The sequence below is a fragment of the Lynx canadensis genome, chromosome D2 (genome assembly GCF_007474595.2).
Source record: "Lynx canadensis isolate LIC74 chromosome D2, mLynCan4.pri.v2, whole genome shotgun sequence".
In the NCBI taxonomy this organism is placed as follows: Eukaryota; Metazoa; Chordata; class Mammalia; order Carnivora; family Felidae; genus Lynx; species Lynx canadensis.
In genome coordinates, this window is record NC_044313.2 from 9,100,987 (window position 1) to 9,120,290 (window position 19,304).

General features: G+C 48.8%; 1 protein-coding gene across 1 annotated transcript in view; it reads right to left on the bottom strand.

Moving 5' to 3' along the window:
* LOC115527698 (deleted in malignant brain tumors 1 protein-like) overlaps positions 1 to 19,304 on the bottom strand; it is a 72,489-nt gene that overhangs the window by 9,042 nt on the left and 44,143 nt on the right. Inside the window, 10 exon segments of the mRNA XM_032595302.1 lie at positions 1,538 to 1,573; positions 2,803 to 3,117; positions 3,907 to 3,951; positions 5,268 to 5,582; positions 6,933 to 6,977; positions 9,484 to 9,522; positions 11,059 to 11,109; positions 12,744 to 13,112; positions 13,678 to 13,791; positions 18,304 to 18,615. Coding sequence (XP_032451193.1) covers positions 1,538 to 1,573; positions 2,803 to 3,117; positions 3,907 to 3,951; positions 5,268 to 5,582; positions 6,933 to 6,977; positions 9,484 to 9,522; positions 11,059 to 11,109; positions 12,744 to 13,112; positions 13,678 to 13,791; positions 18,304 to 18,615 — 1,641 coding nt within the window.

A 19,304-nucleotide genomic window follows, 5' to 3' on the forward strand; every position in this document is an offset into this window, starting at 1 on the left:
CCTCCCTGGGTCAGAACTGGCCCACAGCCTGCTTGTTTGTGATTTCAGCTCTGAACAGTCTCTAAGGTTTCTTCCAAATCTTGAAAAAAAAAAATGCTATACTGAGAAGGTGCCATATTGAATTTGACCCTTCCCGAGAGACCTCACAGCTGATTCTCACAGATCCAACAAAGAGAGAAGTTGATTTCATTGTCTGCTTTTCTTCGAGGTCAGTTTCTACCAAGCCTGGCAGAGGACTCTGAGATTTAGGAGATACAGACCATGAGCTACTTTCGTGACTGTTTATCATCAAAGAAAACTTGAGTGAATTGGTTTGTTTTGAGATGGTATTTCTTGAACTTCCTTAGCCTATCTTGACCAGCGCAAGCTGTAGAATGATCCCCAAAGTCCCCAACAGGGAAGTTTACAAAAAGACACATGTGTTGCTTAAATTAGAGAGCCAGCCCAGACTCAGCAGATGGTAACACACACATTCCTTCGGAGCGTGACGACCAAGCTCCTGTCACTATGTGCCTCCACCAGTGTTTGCCACCCAGTCCCCGGGACAAGCTTCCTCCTCCTGTTCTACAGAAGAAGAAACGGAAGCCCTGGGAGATAAGGGGGCTGGCCCACTGTCACCCAATTGGTTAAGGCTAGAGCCAGAACAGAGGGCCAGATTCTTGGGCTCCAAATTCTGTGATGCTGCATTTCTACTCATAAGGTTTCAGTGGTCAAAGAAAGTTGAGAGACACTGGGTCAAGCCAACTTTTAAAAAAGATCTTTAACTACAGGACTTGTCAGAGACTTTAGTGGGCTAACAGACTAGGAATCTTCAAGAGAGGGATATGTCATTTCCTCAACTTATTTAGCCATGGAAATTATTTTTTAAATTTGCATATGACTGGATTGGTGTACGACATTCTGAAACATATGAGAGTTGTGGCCCTCTGTTATTTTCTGAAAATGCAGATCGCAGGGATAGCTGTACCCACGATGCCTGAAGTCCCGTACTGTTAAAAAATGTGGGGCGCCTGGGTGGCTCAGTCCGTTGAGCATCCGACTTCGGCTCAGGTCATGATCTCATGGTTCGTGGGTTCGAGCCCCACGTCGGGCTCTGTGCTGACAGCTCGGAGCCTGGAGCCTGCTTCAGATTCTGTGTCCCCCTCTCTCTCCACCCCACCCCTGCTTGTGCTCTGTCTCTCGCTGTCTTTCAAAAATGAATAAACATAAAAAAATTTTTTAAAAAATGAACTCACTGAATTCCCAGTGTGTGAATCTAAAGAGGCTCAATTCACTATAACTTGACCTCAGAGACCTGCAGTTATACCAAGAGCCAAGGGAACAAACCGGGCATACGGCGTCCTACATACCTATGAAAGGTACGTAAGCACCGTCTGCCCAGTTTACTAAGCATTCGGTGAATATGTGAGCACCTTATGGCAGTGTGATATGAGCTTGATATTTCATTTCTGGTGATGCATAAACTTTAACCCTAACAGTATGTGAGGCCATCTAGCCATCTATGAGGTACATAAGGCAAGCAAGAAAAGAAAATTACCAGGTGAAGTGGTCATTTCTGTGGCTGATGCTGAAACTGTAAAACAAAAACAAAACGCAATAAGGTAAAATCCGAACAAAGATCCCACCCACAAACAGAACATTTAGAAGACATCTTTTTCCCCAAAACATTTATGCCTCGGATAGACTGAAATTAGATACAGAAACGGCTTCTGAAATGTGAAACTGAAGACGAGAAAAGCCTCTTGGTGAGACTGAAGTGGAGGTGGGCTGCAGGAAGTCCGTTGGCTGCGAGGACAGTAGAACCTCCCCTCGTGGGTCAAAAAGGCTGTTTCTCCGATGTCGTGAAGAGCGAATATTTCCTAGGGCTGCAAAGTAGTAAGAGCCTTCCTAATTCTGACCTCAGGTTCTTAACATGGATTTGCTCATTTTCACTAAACTCACTCGTTGAAAACGCAGGGCCAAGATCTGAATATGAAAAGACAGTGGCCCCTTAACATAATTAAACATGTGGACCCCTGAGTCAATGTTCATTTACTGTCGTTAATGACCTATCGGGGTTGAAACACGGAAGTGATCCTGAACCCTTGCACTGGATCAGACGCCCGACAAGGGCAGGTTGTTGTCTGCTTCCCTCACCACCACGTGTTCATGTAGAGTTTTGCCTGGCTCCGGCAATGTGCCCAACAAATATTTGTAAAATAAATGGATGCGTCCACTGAATCCTATTATTCTTGTCTTTGCTCTAAAGCAGTGGGTATTTTCATTTCATCCAATTGGCTTTTGGAATTCTACTTGTTTGGCAGCCTAAGATAATATATGTGTGGGCTGAATTAAAAAAAAATAGAAAAGGAGACCATCTCAAGCCCCTGAGACCAAAAACAAATAGTGTTGATGCTTTCACAAGGGGTACAGGTGAGAGGGACTGGGTTTTGCTCACAGAACTCCCCAAAGCGGTACTACAAAGTCAGCTTTAAGGCTCAAAACATAAGACATAGACTAGAAAAAGCAATGACCCCAGTGGGTGAATAACAGCGAATCTGGCAAGTCCTTGAAGAGGGCAGAGACCAGGGGCTCTAAAGTGAACTGGTGAATGTAGCTTCAAGCACTGGGTAGGTCAGCAGGTTAAGAGAGGCCAAGAATGGCCCAGAGGCCTCCCCAAACCAATGTTGAGAGCAGACCCTAAGCGTGTGTTTGGAGGACGCCGAGGGGACCCGAGCTTCTTCACATTCACTTCCAGGTCCCTCTCTCCCACCCCAACAGCTGTGGCTCCCGCAGCGTCAGGAGAGAGTCGGGAGTGAGTACCTGAGCAGATGACCCCGGCGTCCTCATGGTGGCCACAGTTGTGGATGAACAAACCCAGGTGCCGGCACTGGCCTAGTGTGGTCTCATTGCCCCGGCACTGCACGTCGTCCAGGAGGATGCTCCCCACACCTTCCCCAAAGTGGCCGTTCCCCAGGGCTCTGACGCCCTCCCCGCAGTCCAGCTGCCGGCACACAACGCGGGCTGCGCCGATGCTCCAGAGGTCATCACACACGGTCCCCCACGTGCTGTTGTGGTACACCTCGATGCGACCTTCACAGCGGTTGCTCCCATCCGCCAGCCTGATGATGGGCAGGTCTGGGGAAGACTCGGGGTTGTTACTGGAATGGGATTAACTCTTCCGGCAAGTAATTTCTCATAGGACTTTTCTGTAGTTTTTACCGTAGCGAACCCCGAAGTCCTATACTCTGTAATCTCTTATTCCTGTCTCCAAGCCCCATAGGAAAAAGTCAAATTAGTACTTATCAATGCAGTGACTAGCTTTTCCAGGCGAGCTCTGATTTCAGGTATTTTGTTCCCTCATTTCCATCTTTGCATTTGAAATATAATTGCAAAGATAAGGACAGATATCTATTTCAGAATGGAGTCATTAAATTGCTAAGCAACAGCATGGAAATAGGTCAGACTCAACTTCTCATTATTTTCGTCGAGCCAAACTTGCACACTGGCCCAGATTCGCAGATTTTATTTAAAAAAATTTTTTAATGCTTATTTCTATTTGAGAGAGAGAGAGTGCATGCAAGAGGTGGGGGGCACCGAGAGAGAGAGGGAGACACAGAATCCGAAGCAGGCTCCGGGCTCTGAGCTGTCAGCACGGAGCCCGACGTGGGGCTCGAACCCACGAACTGTGAGATCATGAACCAAGCCGAAGTTGGACGCTTAACCAGCTGAGCCACCCAGGCGCCCCAACAGCTAGACAGATTGTAGAAGCAGAGACTAGACAAGTGGCGGGCCCCGCATGCCACATCTCCCTCCATGGCAGGGCCGAATCCACCCCGGCCCTGACACTCCCAGCTGTAACCTCAGGGAGTCTGCTAGAAAGACTCAATAGCTGGGAAGGGGTGAAGGAAGCCGTCAAAGGATTACCAACTGCAGGAGCTGTTTCCGCTGATTCTGGGGCAGCTTCGGCAGCTGAAAGAGAAAGCGCAAGGCATTCATGTCAGCAGGTGCGCACTTGCAGAAACGCTCGTGGACACACCAGCCGATGGGCACGTGAACCCACATCTGTCCCCGTGTGCCGGTTCGGGAAATTCTGGCAAAGGCAACTGCGCTTCTGAGACCTCCTTTCCCTTAGCCGGTGAGACCGAGGCTTACGGAGGCTAATTGGAAGCATCTATCTGAGCTTTTCCAGGGGGAGCCATCCAGAGCCACTCGGAGCTGAGGCTACAAAATAGGACAGATGAACCTCTCATGACATTTTAATTCAGAGTTCTCATCGAGGGATGCCAAGACTTCTTTGTAGCACCAAATGCTCACTCTACAGATGAAACGGAACAAAACAGAACAAAACTACCCAACAGGGGCGCCTGGGTGGCTCAGTCTGTTAAGCATCTGACTTCAGCTCAGGTCATGATTGCACAGTTGGTGAGTTGGAGCCCTGCATCAGGCTCTGCACTGACAGCTGGATCTTCTGTCCCCCTCGCTCTCTGCCCCTCCCCCACTTGCACTCTCTCACTCAAAAATTTAAAAAAACATTGAAAAAATTTAAAAACAAAAAACCCCAAACTACCCAACAACAAGGTGGGATAGAAATATTCCACCTTGTCTGTATCTTCCCCCATTTGGGAACCTTGTTTCCCCTCCCCCAGCTGTGAGACGGGAGTAGCTCTGGGCCGTGAAGGTGGCGGGGAGGGGGGAGCGTGGGGGGGGGAGGGGTTGGGGAGGTGTGTCACAGATGTTTGTTGCACGCATTATTTAGTAACAAAAGGTAACAAAGCAGGGTTTTTCAACATTCAATCAGCTTTTTTGAATGGTTGCATAAAATTGTCCCTAATAGCAAGAAAATCGCGAGCTGGGCAATCAGCAGCTCAGGAGAGCTTTCCCATCTAGCTCTTTCCGAGAAATACCTTCATGAGAAATTTATGATGTTGATGCACATAGAAAAATCATTCCTGACAATGAAAAACCATCCTGAGCAAGGGTATAACTTCCTGCTTTACAGGCATGTTTTTTGTTTGTTTGTTTGCTTGTTTTTTGCTCATAGGATCTCCCTTCTTCTTAGGGCCAGGGGAGTGGGCTGTGATATCAGGTACACTTCAGACAAGTGTGACCACCATCCTGGGTTAGCGGAATCTGAGGGGGTTCCTGAGACATGGGTCTCTCTGTGCTCCAAATGGGAAAATTCCAGGCAAACCGGGACAAGCCGTTTTCATGACCTGGAACCCCAAGCCTTTAGGGTCGGCCTGCCTGGCAGAGGAGGGAACCCAGTCTAGGGGGAGTTCAGGTACCTGAGCAGACGGCTCCGGCATCCTCGTGGTGACCACAGTTATGGACCGACAGGCCACGGTGGATGCACTGCCCCAGGCTGGTCTCATCGCCCGTGCAGCGCACATCGTCCAGGAAGATGGGGCCCAAGCCATCACCAAACAGACTGCTTCTCGGGGCCGCCAGTGCCATTCCGCAGCCCAGCTGCCGGCACACCACCCGTGCGGCCGGCAGGTCCCAGAGGTCGTCGCACACGGTCCCCCAGGTGCCGTTGTAGAGGATCTCCACGCGGCCCTCGCACCTGCTGCTCCCCGCCGCCAGCCTCACCACCGGCAGATCTGCAGGAACCAAAGGTCAGAGAGGCTCGAAAAGGTTCCCCGGACTCTCAAACGAGACAGCATTTCCAGTTGGAGAATTCTAGCCCCGTCTGTAGTCTGTGTCCCCCGGGAAAGCAAATCATATATGCAGAGGAGACCATGTGATGGCTTCTTGTTTCTGAGATTCAGCACAAACTCCATAGTGTTTTGCTGTCAGTGGGCCATTTCTTATGGAAATATGGGCCACATGGTGGCTTTGCAGACGACCACTTAAAAACAACTGTCTTGGGGCGCCTGGGTGGCTCAGTCAGTTAAACGTCTGACTTCAGCTCCAGTCATGATCTCGTGGTCCACGATTTCGAGCCCCGTGTCGGGCTCTGTGCTGACAACTCGGAGCCTGGAGACTGCTTCAGATTGTGTCTCCCTGTCTCTCTGTCCCTCCCCTGCTCATGCTCTGTCTCTTTCTCTCTCTCTCAAAAATAAATAAAAATATTTTTAAAAATTAAAAAAAAAAAAAAACACCCCAACTATCTGCTTTCATTCTCCTTTGGGTGTCATTTGTCATGTGGTTTCTCTAAAAATTCGAAACAGTTTGGCTGAATGCTTGGGGTTCAAACTTCACATTTTTTACCCAGGTCTCTTAAAGAATGTTTGGAATGTTCAGAACAAAATTAATTTCACTTTACTTGAATTTTAAAAAGGATGAAGTGGGCGCCTGGGTGACGCAGTCGGTTAAGCGTCCGACTTCAGCCAGGTCACGATCTCGCGGTCCGTGAGTTCGAGCCCCGTGTCGGGCTCTGGGCTGATGGCTCAGAGCCTGGAGCCTGTTTCCCATTCTGTGTCTCCCTCTCTCTCTGCCCCTCCCCCGTTCATGCTCTGTCTCTCTCTGTCCCAAAAATAAATAAAAACGTTAAAAAGGATGAAGTGTTTATCGGAGGATGACGGAGAAGGTTGGGGCTGGAAAATTGCGCAGCAGAAGAGGGGCGTCGCTCCTACAAGAAGGTCAGATACTCACTGAGTGAAACTTACCCCTGAACCAAAAGCAGATGAGCCTGGTTCTCAGATTCTGAGCCCCAGAGATGGGGCTGGTTCATGGGGTCCCCCTAGAGAAGGGCCCACAAGAGCATTGCGTGGCTCAGGACCTTCCTACGGGCCTTTCAGTGATGCCACTGAGGGTGGGTGGGTGACTGGCTTGGCTTGAAAAGGTCCCCACATGGGGAGAACCCACCATATCACCAGCTTGTCTCTGATGAGCACAGCTTTTATTCCATACGGCACCGGGGCCATGAAAATTATGTTGGCTACATTTCTGTGGGCCACAAATGCCAGCCTAAGAAAAGAAGTCGCAAAATGTAAGGACGGAAAAAATACCTATTGGTTGGAAAACATGTGGCTGTTCCCCAGGAGTTGCAGCAACTGTACATGTGAAAGAGAAAATAGTCATCGTAAGTATCTTCTAAGCCAACAACGCAATTTCATAATCTCAGTACCGTCTATGTGACATGCGTGAATTTGCCTTTAAACAACCCCATCCAATCTCTGATCAGATACTTAGCATTTATTTTTTTTAAAAATGTTTATGTATTTTTGAGAGAGAGAGAGAGCGAGAGAGAGCACATGCACTCGAGCACAAGCGGGGGAGGGGCAGAGAGAGGGAGCCACAGAGTCTGAAGCAGGCTCCAGCAGAGCCTGACATAGGGCTCGAACTCATGAATTGTGTGATCATGACCTGAGCCAAAGTTGGAGGCTTAACCAACTGAGCCAACCAGGTGCCCCTAGGTAGTTAGCATTTAAAATGTGATGGTAGCTCATACAAGTGATACAGGTGTATGTATTATTCTGGTTAAGGGTAAGAAAATAAGAGAAATGTCGGGATTGTCAGGATTGTGAAGGCGTGGCCCTACAGGCCCAGCACCTTCTCAGAACCACAGAGCTTTGGGTCAAGGAACCGGTGTCTCCGTCCTGCTGAAATGCAGACCTCATGTACAGGAAGGAGGACATCAAGCCTGTTAACACCCAGAATGGCTTCTCCTCTGGGTGCAGAGTAGGGCCCCAGGGGGATGGAAAACAGTTCTGGGACTTTGCCTTCTGAGGAGGGTCTGGAGCTCAGAGCCACTGTCAAGGCAAGCTAAGGTTGGTGAGAGAGACCCAGCATGGGGACCCTGCACTAGATGGCTTGTCACCAAATAGCAAATAAGATGGATGTGAACACACAGATGCCTGTATGTCCAGCAGCTGTAGAATCTACAAAGACAAAGGAGACGCAGGGGTGGTTTCATAACAGAAACCAGGGCAGTGGAGTGGTTCGAAGGTCACTGTCTCAGTTTACACGTCACTCAACAAGCCTGTGTAAACAGTTGTTCTTATGCGTCTAGGGCTGTCCCCTCTGGGTTTTTACAGCCAGGTGTGGATTGTGTCACCAGGCCAAAAACTCTGCGGTAGTGATTCTGAAAGAATTTGCCTTCATAACGAAAATGCCACCACCAGCAATAGAGTTAACATTCTGCGCATCTATAGAGTGCCATGTGCCTGAGTAGGTGTTGAATGCCTCGTGTAATCCTCCCGACAGTTTTCATGAGACAAGCGCCATTGCTTTCTGTGTTGTCCAATGGATTAACCTTGATGGTCACTCCAGTGGAAGGGGGCCCTCCTGTACATTAAAGAGCTCGCAACTTTTTCAGAGTTCGAACAGAAATCTGTCCCAGACATGGGGAAGGTTTAAAGCATGGGAACATTTCTAGACTCCATCTGCTAACTTCAGGCTTGGCCTGGCAGCTCCATGACTGGCCCAGAAGGGACCTGAACTCATCTGAGCAGATGACACCAGTGTCCTGGTGGTGCCCACAGTTGTGTGTGAGCCAGCCGCTGTGAGGGCACTGCCCCAGTGAGGACTCACTTCCTGCGCACTTGACGTCATCCAGGAGGATGCTGCCTGACCCGGGGCTGAAACTGGCCCCAGAGAGGGTGGACACAACCGGGCCACAGCCAAGCTGTCTGCAGACCACGTGGGCATCCTCTATGGACCAGCTGTCATCACACACCATGCCCCAGGTGTCCGCATGGTGGACTTCCACTCAGCCTTCGCACCTGCTTGACCCATTCACCAGCCGCAGACCCAGACCTTGGGGGACAATTTCAAGCAATGACTTCCATCAAGGCTCATCCGAAAGGCCACAGAAGAGCCAGCAGCTCTTGGAAATTGTGCACGGGTGATGGATGGTGATAGATTTACTCCCCCTTTCACTCTGCTTCACTCATTTAATTTTTGCCTTGAGTATTACCCCCTGTGTTTCCTGAGGTGACAGTTGGTTGGGAAATGGTTTTGCTCCTTAGCCCGCTGGCCCAGAGACCTGCCTCATCATGGAGCCATTTCTTCTCTTCACTGTGTGTCCTGAAGTCTTGGCTTCTGGCACTCACAGGGTTTGCTGGGTTTTTTTCATGAGATGCTAACATGCACACACCAATTGGTGTGTGTGCGTGTGTGTGTGTGTGTGTGCATGCACATGCACAATGTTCTCTGCCTGCCCTTGCACACACACTGATCAAGTGATCACAAGGCTCCATCTATGTTGGTTCGGGATCAGGTGCTGTCACATGTGCATAGATGCTCCTGGGAGCTCATAGGGCAGTTATTCCAGACCACCCTTCGTGTTCAGAGGACAGCATCGCAGAAGGGAGCAGAGATGGGATGTGCTCAGGACACAGCCAAGAATAGCTCATGGGGACACAGCCAAAGACAGCTCAAGGTGGGGTTGGGGGGAGATTTGAGGTCAGTGGGCCACTCTCAGCCCTCGGGCACCCACCTGAGGCTGAGGAGCAGTGTTTCCAGTGGGGACACTTTCTCCCACAGTAGTAACACTGGGGTAATTCTGAGCTAAAACTCGAATGAGGGAAGGCCATGGAGGAGAGAGAAACAGCTTACCTGCTGACGTGGGCACTTCTGCCGGCTTTGGGAAAGATGCTAAGGACAGAGAGAAACACAACAGGATACAACATCTTAGGTGACAAGCACGTTTAACTCTCAGTTAACTGTCGGTGGGCCCTCAGCCTTGTGGACTATCTACAGTTTCTATTCTAGATGGATTCCCTTCTCAGGTCCTTGCTCTTTGGGGGAGTCTTCCATCACCCTGCTGCCGCGTGCACCAGGAAGACAAGCAGCTAAAGCATACTCAAGAAAATCAGAGCGAGGCAGGTATGTTTTAAAGAAAGCATTCTTTGGGCATCACTGCCGTCCAGTATAACCTACCCTGGTGCTTTCTTTGAGGTTTGGGGTCACTTCTTTTTCCTAACCCCTCTGCATATTGCATTTTACTCTTAAAGATTGTGGGGCGCCTGGGTGGCGCAGTCGGTTAAGCGTCCGACTTCAGCCAGGTCACGATCTTGCAGTCCGTGAGTTCGAGCCCCGCGTCGGGCTCTGGGCTGATGGCTCAGAGCCTGGAGCCTGTTTCCGATTCTGTGTCTCCTTCTCTCTCTGCCCCTCCCCCGTTCATGCTCTGTCTCTCTCTGTCCCAAAAATAAATAAACGTTGAAAAAAAAAATTAAAAAAAAAAAAAGATTGTGCCGCAGACAAGCAGCTGACCTAACTTAAAATGTGAGCCTGTCAACTGTTGAGCCGGTCAGAGTCAGGGAAAGACCAAGTGATGCTTTCAGCCCCTTCATTCTTTTTATTTTAAAAAAATTTTAATGTTTTTATTCGTTTTTGAGAGAGAGAGAAAGAGAGTGGAGGAGGGGCAGAGAGAGAGAGAGAGGGAGGCACAGAATCTGAAGCAGGTTCCAGGCTCTGAGCTATGAGTACAGAGCCTGATGCAGGGCTCGAACCCATGAACTGTGAGATCATGACTCGAGCTGAAGTTGGACGCTCAACAAATGAGCCACCTGGGTGCCCCTTAGCTCCTTCATTCTTTACAACTCTGTCAGGGAGAAATGTAGAAAGCAGTACAGACAGAGCTAAACCCCTGCAGTGCTTGGAAGGAGCTGGCTGGCATCTGAATAGTGCGCCCCACATGGCAAGCACTGCTCCACCTGCTCTACACAGAGAGAGCACTGAGTTCCAGAATGGCTTTAGGAGGCAAATATTATTATCCTCCTCCTTATCCTTATCTAGAGGAAGACACTGAGGCATGGGGCGGGGTTGGGAGGTCGGTGCAGAGATTTGTTCAAGATCCCACAGCTCACGAATGATGAAGCCAGGGTGATAGATCCAGGACATTTGGATCTATCCACAGCCCTACTGCCCAGGGTGAATTTGCCAAGACAAGTTACAGTTAATCAATAATAATTGAAGGGGTGCCTAGGTGGCTCAGTCATGATCTCGGGGTTGTGGGATTGAGCCTCGCATCTGGCTCCAGGCTGAGTGTGGAGCCTGCTTGTTGTGAATCTCTCTCTCTCTCTCTCTCTCTCTCTGTCCTCCCCCACTCTCTCTCTCTCTACCTCTGCCCCTCCCCTGTTCATGCTCTCTCTTTCTCTCAAATTAAAAAAAAAGAACAATTGAAATTACCTGAAATTGGGTAACTCCCAGCAGCTGATGGTGTTGAGTAAGGCAGAGAGGCTGTGAGAGACATAAATCAAACTCATTTTTCTCAAACCCAAGAGGTTGATCTGCTTATTTGGAACAGAAAGGCCCATGCCTGGCTCTAGGGAGAAACGACACCCAATCTGGGCATGTGAGCCCCGAGTTGCCATGGTAACAACCAGCAGATGTCTTGGGTCACTGGGCTCATTTCTGTCCAGCTGCGGGACATCACAATGTCTTTAATTTGTTTTTAAACTCTGCCCCCAGTGATGGTTGCCTTATGTGGAATGCCTAGCTTGCCATTTGCTTTGGTTTTGTGATTCTTCCTGGGTGTGTGGGTCTTGCCTCCCAGAGCAAATGTCAGTTTGCAAAGCGTGGGACTACATTTGTCTCAAGGATGTGCACTGGCCACTTGAGCACCTGGAGGGAGCCGAGGGCCAGGGTGGAGACCTCTGAGCAGCCGTTATGTGACATTTCCCCTTCACCTCTGACCCACCTTGAGTAGCTCTGCCAGGGGTCCTGGTTCCACACCTCCCTGCTCTTGAAGCCCCAGCCCTGTCCTTGGATGTCACAGTCAGCATGTGGCTTCCGGTCATGTTTTGCTTCAACACTGATTCTGCCCCTTGACCTCTCCCTTCTCCTCTCAAAACCTTCTAGTATTGCCACCCTTGCTTTTTCCTTCATCCTCCCGTCATTTCGGCCAGGTCTAGCTGGTAAGCCACTTTGCCTCTTCCCAGCCAAATCCAGAAGGATGCAGAGATAGACTGGGGCTTCTGACTCCAAGTACTGAATTTATTTGCAGAAACTCAATTGGGATAAAACTGAGGAATAAGAGCCCTGGGCTGGGACCTGGGCTCCCAGCTTCCCAGCTCTGTGACTTTAGGAGTCATCTCTGTGTCACCTGGGCAACAAGGGAGATGAACCAAAGAGATGCTTCCCAGAGGTATGATTCATCACTGGTGGGATGCGAGATAATTTGAGGTGATGCATCTTCTATTTTAAGAGTCGCATATTTATATAACATTATAATCTAAAAATCTACATTGAATTCCATTCTGATTAAGGACATTTTCAGATATGCGTGGGCATGAATTGATCAGAATAGATAGTTCATCGTTTATTTTTTTCTAAGTTTCTTTGTTTATTTTTTTGAGGTGGGGGAGGGGCAGAGAGAGAGAGAGAGAGAGAGAGAGAAAGAGAGAGAGAGAGAGTGGGCTCTGTCGGCGCAAAGCCCAACGCAGGGCTTGATCTCACGAACCTTGAGATCATGACCTGAGCTGAAACCAGGAGTCGGACGCTTAACCGACTGAGCCACCCAGGCACCCTGATAGTTCATTGTTTAGTTTAATTTGTAAACATTTTCGTATTGCTATGTTGCCGCTGTGTCTGTTTGTATGTATTGTCTATTTATGGCGGCTGATCCTGGCTGTCCATGTATGGTGGGGATATAGGAATTCCTCGTAAAATGAATTCGTCTAAGTAAAAGAAGAGGAGTCCGCGTGAAGGAAAAGTGTTAAGGAAGGTGTGGTGCGTGTGGGAGGTGGGCAGAAGCCACGCAGGGGCATCTGAGTGGCGGAAGCTCGGGAAACAGTGACATCAGGACCCCCTCCTGCTCTGAGTACAGTGGGAATGTCATTTCGCCCACCCGCTTGTGTCAGCATCAGGCCCACCTGAGCAGATGACGCCGGCATCCTCGTGGTGGCCGCAGTTGTGGGAGAACCAGCCGCTGTGCAGGCACTGCCACAGCCTGGCTTCCGTCCCCACGCACTCCACGTCGTCCAGAGCAATGGGGCCCACGCCTTGGTGGAAATGCGCCCTGCTGGGGGCCGACACCGCCCTGCCGCAGGCCAGCTGCCTACACACCACCTGCGCGTCACGCGGGTCCCAGCTGTCGTCACACACGGTCCCCCAGGTGCCGTTGTAGTGCAGCTCCACGCGGCCCTCGCACCGGTGGCTGCCTCCGGCCAGCCTGAGGGCCACATCTGGGGACCGCGGACACGCCTGGGTCATGCTCTGGGTGCTCCTCCTTTGCCCCTGCCCTCAAGGAAGGTCCCGGGAATTTCCTGTGAGTCGACCCACTTTTGAGGGCTCTCCTCTCAGACGTGGGGAGGGAGCCACCAAGGGCTCAAGGGGGCCGCAAAGAGTACTCTCACGTCAATGTGAGTTTTTGAGGGGTGTGTTTCAAAGCTTTTTCCCCAGACAGGACTATTTGACAGAGGCCAAAGGAGGCCCCCAGAAGCCCCGTGTGAGGTGGGCAGCGCCAGGCATGCTGACACTAGCTGTGGCTGCTCTTGGGGAACCACATCTTGACGCAGCTTTAAGGGACTACACCTGTTTTGAATGAAACGGGCTTGGAGACAGCGTCAGACAAGACCCCTCCTCAGCACGTGCGATGTGCTCTAATATCGGAAGGTGTGTGTGTGGACGTGTGGTTCCACGCGGTGTTGGGTGTTCAATCACACCCCCCCCACCCCTGTCAGATCTTGGGGGTAAACAAAGGAGCGTGGGGACCTTTTCCAGTCCCTGGTGCCCAGTCAGATTCGGTCACCCACCCTCGTCTTCATTACCAGGCAGCACAGGGGCCAAAATGACCAAAGGACCTACCGGTATTGTTCTCATCTTGCACAAGAGACTCATAGGATGCAAAAAAGCCCATGTTGGTGACAATAGCGTCGCTGTGGAAGACCACCGTCAAGCGATTTGAGGAGGAGGTGAATACTGGGGTTGTACCAGAACAGAATCTTCCCAGAGAAAAAGATTCGCTCTGTGGGCCATCAAAGATTTCAATGAAGTCGTACGGACATCCAAAGAAGTTTTCCATCCTATGAAGATATGATATCACTCAGACTCCATCCGCTGAGGCTTTTCCTCCACCAGGCACTGCACAGATTGGTTCAGGAGGGGAAGGTTCTGGAAGAGGTATCTGAAACCTACGTCTTTTTGCACAGATCGGAGGGAAATAGGACCCTGTTGCTAGAGGCAGTATGTATCTTCCTGTTTATAAAATCCTTTTAATTTGTAAAGTTTCCATTGAATTGCATTTCCCGAATATGGATTACAAGCACAAAGAATAGAACTTAACTGCTATTGACAGGTATGTGGTGAAAAGTACATTTTTCTCTAATCCCTGACTAGTCCCTCTGATGTCATTCTGCTTCTTAGAAGAAGCTACAATGAACAGTTTCTTTTTGTTCCCTTCCAGATAGAGTCTAAGCACAGAAGGCAGCCACTGGAGTGTTGTTCGAGGTTTTCTTGTAGACCGTTCCCTAGCAATACCCCCTATGTGTGTGATGGACCCAAACCTGTTTAACTGATCCCCTACTGATGGCCAATTAGATGGTTTCCAATCTAGTGTTCCTATAAGAACACTGCCATGATTATCCTCTATGCACAAGACTTCATCAGTAGACTGATTTTCTGGAACTAGAATTGCTGCCTTAAAATATTTGTACCTTAAAAGGGGGTGCTTGGGTGGCTTTGTCGGTTCAGTGTCCAACTCTTGGTTTTGGCTCAAGTCACGATCTCACAGTTCATGAGATTGAGCCTTGCATCAGGCTCTGTGCTCACAGCGCAGAGCCTGCTTGGGATTCTCTCTCTCCTCTCTCTCTCTCCCCTCCCCCACTCACTCTCTTTGTCTCTCTCTCTCACTCTCTCTCAAAATAAATAAATAAATTTATTAAAAAAATTAAAGTTTTGGGGTGCCTGGGTGGCTCAGTCGGTTAAGCATCCAACTTCAGCTCAGGTCATGATCTCACAGCCCATGAGTTTGGGCCCTGTATCAGGCTCTGCACTGACAGCTCAGAGCCTGAAGCCTGCTTCAGACTCTGTGTCTCCGTCTCTCTCTTCCCTTCCCCAATTCACACTCTGTCTCTCTATCAAAAATAAATAAGCTTAAAAAAATTAAAGTTTTGATCAAAGTTTTGATATTACAGAGCAGGCCTCCCAGGCTTTCCTCACTTTTTGAGAGTTAACTACACAAGGTGGGTTTTATTTATGTTTGTTTGTTTGCTTATTGGTGGGGTTAGGGGTAGTGGGCAGCACAACAGTGTCTATGACAGGGCAAAGAGGAGAGTAAAAGTGGGAGATATTTACTCACTTCACCACATCAAACGTGAGCTTGACATGAGCCCTGGCATCCACTTGTATGTCCCAGGCGCACACCACATTTGTGGGGTATTTTTTAGGATACCAAGGGCTGGAGAAGGAGCCCGAATTATTTGTGAGCAAACCGCCACAGTGGAAGTTTTCATCTGCAAGATGCGGTAAAGACACCCCATCAGAAGGAGGCACTGAGCTGTGCTGGTGTTTTCAGAGGGGTCAGAGGGCACAGGCAGCAGGAGCGAGGGGCACCTGTTCCAGGGCTGCTTTGGCCAATAACTGCAAAAGCTGGCTTTGGGAACTCCTCTGAGTTTCCAATGCTGTTGTTTGTCAGATGAGACCATTATACGTGTCCCGCAAGATTACAGGGCTTCGTGAGGACAAATGACAGTGACGTATGGTTGACAGGGCTTTCTGGACCCATAGGTACAGATGGGTCTGAGCATGTGTTTTAATGAAAACATGCAAGGACAATGTAAGCCCCAGTACGTATCACCATCCAGTCATAAAACTGCTCATATTAGAAGATCCCCCATGTGATATACAAATCCCAGATGGAATCAGCACCAACAACACACAGAACACCCACTTCATGGCTAAAATGGATTTGGTGTGGAATTTAAATTAAAGACCCCCTGTGCTGGGGCTTCTCATATGTAAAAGGAAGAGAGCATTTATCCAGCTGTTGGAAGCACTAACATTGAAAATAAGGCACAAGGTGCCTGGGTGGCTCAGTTGGTTGAGCATTTGATTCTTGATTTCAGTTCATGTCATTATCTCACGTTTCATGAGTTCAAACCCTGCATCGGACTCTGCACTGATGATAGCACAGAGCCTGCTTGGGATTCTCTCTTTCTCCATCTGTCTCTGCTCCTCCCCTGCTCATGTGCACTCTCTTTCTCAAAAACAAACAAACAAAAAAAACAAACAAAAAAACAAACAAACAAAAAAAAAACAAAGAAAATAAGGCAAACGGCATCTGGTGGCTCAGTCAGTTGAGTGTCCGACTCTTAATTTAGTTTTGGTTCAGGTCATGATCCCAGCGTTGTGGGATCAAGCCACTCTTAGTGTGGAGCCTGCTTAGGATTCTCTCTCTCTGTCCCTCTGCTCCTCTCCACCACTCATGCTCTCTCTCTCTCTCTCTCTGTCTAAAATAAAAAACAAAAAAAGAAAAGAAGGCAAGTATAAAACCATGTGAAGGACAATAGCCAAATTATGGAAAGAGCCTAAATGTCCATCAACTGATGAATGGATAAAAAAAATTGTGGTTTATATATACAATGGAGTACTACGTGGCAATGAGAAAGAATGAAATATGGCCCTTTGTAGCAACGTGAATGGAACTGGAGAGTGTGATGCTAAGTGAAATAAGCCATACAGAGAAAGACAGATACCATATGGTTTCACTCTTGTGTGGATCCTGAGAAACTTAACAGAAACCCATGGGGGAGGGTAAGGAAAAAAAAAAAAAAGAGGTTAGCGTGGAAGAGAGCCAAAGCATAAGAGACTGTTAAAAACTGAGAACAAACTGAGGGTTGATGGGGGGTGGGAGGGAGGGGAGGGTGGGTGATGGGTATTGAGGAGGGCACTTTTTGGGATAAGCACTGGGTGTTGTATGGAAACCAATTCGACAATAAACTTCATATATTGAAAAAAAAAACACGTGAAGGGTTTACGTAAAGCTGACATACCTGTAGCAGGACTGTCACCAGTCGAGTCTGTGAAGATATACAGAGAAAAAATGATGCTGTGAGCAAGGACTTTTATCCAAAATATGCCTCTAAAATAGTAAAAAATATTGACATTCCAAGCTGTGACTTCTCTGTGTCCCACTGGACAGAGATGACTGTCCAACCCAAGAGTTGGGACATCTGCACACTAAGTGTGTGGATAGGTGTAGTTTGATACAACTCGCTGGGGGCTCACCTGGGCTTCCCATTTCCTTGGTTCCCACAGCATCTATGGCATGATCATCCCTGCAAGCAGCTAGCTCTCTCTCACTGCAGGTGCCAACTCAGGGCATCCTTGGGACCCAGATACTACACTTCTGGTGAACCTGAACTCTACCCCCGGCCCTCTCCCCACCCTCTGCAGGCCCCCAGCCCTGCCATTTTGTCAACACTAACAGGATGCGTCGCTCTTGTTCATTAGCAACAGAAGGCTTATGCTGTCGACTGTGCCCCAATTACAGGATTAAAGAGTAGCCAGGACCACATGTTTCAGGGGCCTGGTGAGCAGTTGAAATGTATGGAAGAACAATACCTGTTGGTCCCACTTTTGGACTGCCATCAACACCTACTCAAAGACCAAAGAGAGAATAAGTAGGATAGTCATGTAATTGATAAAAGAATATCAGGTACTATGTTTGTTTGTTTGTTTGTTTGTTTGTTTAAGGATCAAACACATTCTTTCTGGGCAGTTGAGAGTGTGTATAAAAACCCATCGATGTTGTTTAAAGATTGGCAGCCTACGTCAGGGCCCACTGGATGAGGGGGAACACTCTGCTTTTCAATTTCATGATGGTTCATCTAATTGCTGTAAGTATGAAAGTTGAAAGCAATTAAAATAGTTGGTATGTATTTCCTTTTGGTCAGTTATAGGGCTGGAGGAGCATTAGTAACAGAGCCAAGCTCAGTCTTTCATACAGTACCTTGGGGGCAATACTTAACAGAGTATGGGCCTGCATGTCATCGAGACAATGCCGTTGTTACCTTATCAATAAAATGGGAATGCAATCATCTCTCTTATTAGAGATTGTGAACATGAAGTGAGCATATGAATGAGCTGGATTCGGCACTGAGCCTGGCACATGTTCAGCACTCTGGACAGCAGCTGCTAGTCCTAGTCAGGGGGCAGTGGACTGTCACCAACACTGTGGCATGCTTATCCAGGACTGGGATGTCTGATGACACAAGTCCTCTATCTAATTATCACAACTTTTAAGGGGGAAACTTGAACAGTTTACAGACACAATAAGAGAAAGGACACTAACTCTTAAACAAATTGACTTTAAAAAGATGGCTTGAAGCCATGGCTTCCTTTCTGAGTAATTGCTGGCATCGATTTCTCCCTTCCCAGAAGCTGCAGGTGGGCAAGACTGTCTCTGAGGGTGGCTGTGTCCTGGGGGCTCACCTGAGCAGATGGCGCTGGCATCCTCATGGTGCCCGCAATTGTGGGAGAACCATCCATTGTGCGTGCATTGCCACAGCCTGGCTTCGTTCCCCATGCACTGCATATCATCCAGCATGATGTGGCCAGTGCCTCCATCAAAGTAGCTCTGAGCTGGGGCTGACAAGGCCTCACCACAGCCAAGCTGTTGGCACACCACCCTGGCATCTGTTATGTCCCAGCTGTCATCACACACTGTGCCCCAGGTGCCGTTGTAGAAGACCTCCACCCGGCCCTCACACCTGTGACTGCCATTCACCAGTCTCAGGGATGCACCTGGGGGACAGGAAGACAGAGGCTTCTGAGCTGTGGTGCTGTCTCCAAAACTTTAGGACCTTCTGCAGTTAGAGAAGGAATGCTCAGCACCTGGGCTCATTTTTCTGTATTAGGCTATGAGACTCTAAGTAGAGTGGCCTTATGTCCTGCGTTGCCTGGAATAGTCCTGGTTTATAACTGTCGTAGAGCAAGTAATGCCTGTTAATTAGTTCAGAGTCCCTTTTAAACTCTCAAAAGTATCTGGACTGGAGGATAAGTTACGTGGTCACCCTGAGCATAATCCACTGAGAGCTCGGGAATGTTCCCCACATCCTAAGAGGTCTGTATAAGTGCTCTGGGTGGTTTTGTATTGAATTCACCTGGAATCAGGTGGACTGGTGGTAGTTGTAGTATGAGGTAGCTTTGTTCCACAAGGATCGGCCCTACTGCATCCTCCCCTCCTTTGGAAAAGAAAGATCTTCATTTGCGTCCTTCATCTACACACACAGTCAATGCAAGATATGAGATTCAGCCACCTGTTTCTGTAGCCAGGATGTTTTGGTGGTGGAAAAGGACAATGAGTGGCAGAGCAGGGTGAGGGATTGGCTGGGGACTGTTAGAGTGGACGTCACTCAGGATGGCATTAATGACGGTGGACTCCGCAGGTCAGATTTAGAAAGCATCTCCTCTCTTAAAGGGAAAGGACACAA